This window comes from Salmo salar, unplaced genomic scaffold (assembly GCF_905237065.1).
Source record: "Salmo salar unplaced genomic scaffold, Ssal_v3.1, whole genome shotgun sequence".
NCBI lineage: Eukaryota > Metazoa > Chordata > Actinopteri > Salmoniformes > Salmonidae > Salmo > Salmo salar.
The window spans coordinates 250,001-254,987 of NW_025548319.1; the positions used below are offsets into that span (position 1 = coordinate 250,001).

General features: G+C 41.4%; 1 protein-coding gene across 1 annotated transcript in view; it reads right to left on the minus strand.

The window, feature by feature from the left end:
- Positions 1 to 3,705, minus strand: part of LOC123732893 (cGMP-specific 3',5'-cyclic phosphodiesterase-like) — a 38,829-nt gene extending 35,124 nt beyond the window's left edge. The window contains exons 1-3 of the mRNA XM_045712226.1: positions 3,701 to 3,705; positions 3,570 to 3,613; positions 2,099 to 2,182 (exon numbers count right to left, since the gene is read on the minus strand). Coding sequence (XP_045568182.1) covers positions 2,099 to 2,182; positions 3,570 to 3,613; positions 3,701 to 3,705 — 133 coding nt within the window. The remainder of the gene's footprint in view (positions 1 to 2,098; positions 2,183 to 3,569; positions 3,614 to 3,700) is intronic.
- Between the last annotated feature and the right edge of the window lie 1,282 nt (positions 3,706 to 4,987).

A 4,987-nucleotide genomic window follows, 5' to 3' on the forward strand; every position in this document is an offset into this window, starting at 1 on the left:
CGACTAACAGCATGTCTCTAACAACCACAGAAGAAGAAGACTCCCCTACGACTAACAGCATGTCTCTAACAACCACAGAAGAAGACTCCCAACGACTAACAGCATGTCTCTAACAACCACAGAAGAAGACTCCCTACGACTAACAGCATGTCTCTAACAACCACAGAAGAAGAAGACTCCCTACGACTAACAGCATGTCTCTAACAACCACAGAAGAAGACTCCCAACGACTAACAGCATGTCTCTAACAACCACAGAAGAAGACTCCCTACGACTAACAGCATGTCTCTAACAGCCACAGAAGAAGAAGAAGACTCCCTACGACTAACAGCATGTCTCTAACAACCACAGAAGAAGACTCCCAGCGACTAACAGCATGTCTCTAACAACCACAGAAGAAGAAGACTCCCTACGACTAACAGCATGTCTCTAACAACCACAGAAGAAGAAGACTCCCTACGACTAACAGCATGTCTCTAACAACCACAGAAGAAGACTCCCAACGACTAACAGCATGCCTCTAACAACCACAGAAGAAGAAGAAGACTCCCTACGACTAACAGCATGTCTCTAACAGCCACAGAAGAAGAAGACTCCCTACGACTAACAGCATGTCTCTAACAACCACAGAAGAAGAAGAAGACCCCCTACGACTAACAGCATGTCTCTAACAACCACAGAAGAAGAAGAAGACTCCCTACGACTAACAGCATGTCTCTAACAACCACAGAAGAAGAAGACTCCCTACGACTAACAGCATGTCTCTAACAACCACAGAAGAAGAAGACTCCCTACGACTAACAGCATGTCTCTAACAACCACAGAAGAAGAAGAAGACTCCCTACGACTAACAGCATGTCTCTAACAACCACAGAAGAAGAAGAAGACTCCCTACGACTAACAGCATGTCTCTAACAACCACAGAAGAAGAAGAAGACTCCCAGCGACTAACAGCATGTCTCTAACAACCACAGAAGAAGACTCCCAGCGACTAACAGCATGTCTCTAACAGCCACAGAAGAAGACTCCCTACGACTAACAGCATGTCTCTAACAACCACAGAAGAAGACTCCCAGCGACTAACAGCATGTCTCTAACAACCACAGAAGAAGAAGACTCCCTACGACTAACAGCATGTCTCTAACAACCACAGAAGAAGACTCCCTACGACTAACAGCATGTCTCTAACAACCACAGAAGAAGAAGACTCCCTACGACTAACAGCATGTCTCTAACAACCACAGAAGAAGAAGACTCCCTACGACTAACAGCATGTCTCTAACAACCACAGAAGAAGAAGAAGACTCCCTACGACTAACAGCATGTCTCTAACAACCACAGAAGAAGAAGAAGACTCCCCTACGACTAACAGCATGTCTCTAACAACCACAGAAGAAGAAGACTCCCTACGACTAACAGCATGTCTCTAACAACCACAGAAGAAGACTCCCAACGACTAACAGCATGTCTCTAACAACCACAGAAGAAGACTCCCTACGACTAACAGCATGTCTCTAACAACCACAGAAGAAGACTCCCTACGACTAACAGCATGTCTCTAACAACCACAGAAGAAGAAGAAGACTCCCCTACGACTAACAGCATGTCTCTAACAACCACAGAAGAAGACTCCCTACGACTAACAGCATGTCTCTAACAACCACAGAAGAAGAAGAAGACTCCCTACGACTAACAGCATGTCTCTAACAACCACAGAAGAAGAAGACTCCCTACGACTAACAGCATGTCTCTAACAGCCACAGAAGAAGAAGACTCCCTACGACTAACAGCACGTCTCTAACAACCACAGAAGAAGAAGACTCCCTACGACTAACAGCGACACCTGACTCTTTACTGCTGTATGAGGTGTAGTTATAGAATTCATGTTGTTGTTGTCAATGGAATTCTATAGTGAGGTTAAAGCTATATAAACATAGCTAGATAAATAGAAAGAGTTATATATGGACATTGGCCTGTAAAGACAGCGCCGCATAAAAACACTATAAACTCGAAGAGATACACGTGGAACAGAGAAAGAGCGACGCACCTATGATTTTCCCTGTCTTCCCATTTCTGATCGGGCAACAGACCAGGCTACCCGTGGGGGGGTCCTGATCGGCGCCGGACACGTTCAGTGTCTCCTTGGAGACCAGCACCTGCAGGGCGTGGGTCAGGTCTATGTCTGAGAGGGTACAGTCTCTATGGAAACACAGAAATATAGTGATGCTACAGTCTCTATGGAAACACAGAAACATAGTGATGCTACAGTCTCTATGGAAACACAGAAATATAGTGATGCTACAGTCTCTATGGAAACACAGAAACATAGTGATGCTACAGTCTCTATGGAAACACAGAAATATAGTGATGCTACAGTCTCTATGGAAACACAGAAATATAGTGATGCTACAGTCTCTATGGAAACACAGAAATATAGTGATGCTACAGTCTCTGTGGAAACACAGAAATATAGTGATGCTACAGTCTCTATGGAAACACAGAAATATAGTGATGCTACAGTCTCTGTGGAAACACAGAAACATAGTGATGCTACAGTCTCTATGGAAACACAGAAATATAGTGATGCTACAGTCTCTATGGAAACACAGAAACATAGTGATGCTACAGTCTCTATGGAAACACAGAAATATAGTGATGCTACAGTCTCTATGGAAACACAGAAATATAGTGATGCTACAGTCTCTATGGAAACACAGAAATATAGTGATGCTACAGTCTCTGTGGAAACACAGAAACATAGTGATGCTACAGTCTCTATGGAAACACAGAAATATAGTGATGCTACAGTCTCTATGGAAACACAGAAACATAGTGATGCTACAGTCTCTATGGAAACACAGAAATATAGTGATGCTACAGTCTCTATGGAAACACAGAAATATAGTGATGCTACAGTCTCTATGGAAACACAGAAATATAGTGATGCTACAGTCTCTATGGAAACACAGAAACATAGTGATGCTACAGTCTCTATGGAAACACAGAAATATAGTGATGCTACAGTCTCTATGGAAACACAGAAATATAGTGATGCTACAGTCTCTATGGAAACACAGAAATATAGTGATGCTACAGTCTCTGTGGAAACACAGAAATATAAGTTATGCTTCACCATCAAACACAGAAAAATTGTCCACTGCTGATCAGTGCCAAGTCACCAGTGACAAATACGGTTGAGAAATTCAGGTAACTTTCCCCAAATTCCCATGTTATCCAGAAAACTCGGGTTGGAAGATTCCTGGAATCATGACGAAATAAGGAGCAAATTCGGGAATTTGCCAAACATCATTTTTTTGGGGGGGGGAGAAGACCTGGGACTGTTACTGGTATTTTGCAACCTTTGTCCCAATTGAAATATATTTGTATTTGCTCTGATTAAGACAGTCCCAGGTCAACTAAATCAAAACAATAACAGCAGTCTTGTCTTAAACACGCGAATGTGTTTATAAACTGAAACCAAACACGGACGTTGACGTAAATGACACAACAGTGATAGGAGAGGGGGAAAAACCCCTTTCTAGAACCTTTGAAAGATCTGGAACTCTGACCCTTGTTCTTCTCCCTCCATATGGACCAGCCCAGAGAAGGAGTTCTAGAACACAACGGAACAATAGAACACGTCAACAAGGTTCTACGTTTATACAGTTCAGAACTTCCATAGATCATTAGACTGCTGTACCCCATATGTCCCACAAGTTATTATATTAAATCAAACCTTAGACTGCTGTACCCCATATGTCCCACAAGTTATTATATTAAATCAAACCTTAGACTGCTGTACCCCATATGTCCCACTAGTTATTATATTAAATCAGACCTTAGACTGCTGTACCCCATATGTCCCACAAGTTATTATATTAAATCAGACCTTAGACTGCTGTACCCCATATGTCCCACAAGTTATTATATTAAATCAAACCTTAGACTGCTGTACCCCATATGTCCCACTAGTTATTATATTAAATCAGACCTTAGACTGCTGTACCCCATATGTCCCACTAGTTATTATATTAAATCAGACCTTAGACTGCTGTACCCCATATGTCCCACAAGTTATTATATTAAATCAGACCTTAGACTGCTGTACCCCATATGTCCCACTAGTTATTATATTAAATCAGACCTTAGACTGCTGTACCCCATATGTCCCACTAGTTATTATATTAAATCAGACCTTAGACTGCTGTACCCCATATGTCCCACTAGTTATTATATTAAATCAGACCTTAGACTGCTGTACCCCATATGTCCCACAAGTTATTATATTAAATCAGACCTTAGACTGCTGTACCCCATATGTCCCACTAGTTATTATATTAAATCAGACCTTAGACTGCTGTACCCCATATGTCCCACAAGTTATTATATTAAATCAGACCTTAGACTGCTGTACCCCATATGTCCCACAAGTTATTATATTAAATCAGACCTTAGACTGCTGTACCCCATATGTCCCACAAGTTATTATATTAAATCAGACCTTAGACTGCTGTACCCCATATGTCCCACAAGTTATTATATTAAATCAGACCTTAGACTGCTGTACCCCATATGTCCCACTAGTTATTATATTAAATCAGACCTTAGACTGCTGTACCCCATATGTCCCACTAGTTATTATATTAAATCAGACCTTAGACTGCTGTACCCCATATGTCCCACTAGTTATTATATTAAATCAGACCTTAGACTGCTGTACCCCATATGTCCCACTAGTTATTATATTAAATCAGACCTTAGACTGCTGTACCCCATATGTCCCACTAGTTATTATATTAAATCAGACCTTAGACTGCTGTACCCCATATGTCCCACAAGTTATTATATTAAATCAGACCTTAGACTGCTGTACCCCATATGTCCCACTAGTTATTATATTAAATCAGACCTTAGACTGCTGTACCCCATATGTCCCACTAGTTATTATATTAAATCAGACCTTAGACTGCTGTACCCCATATGTCCC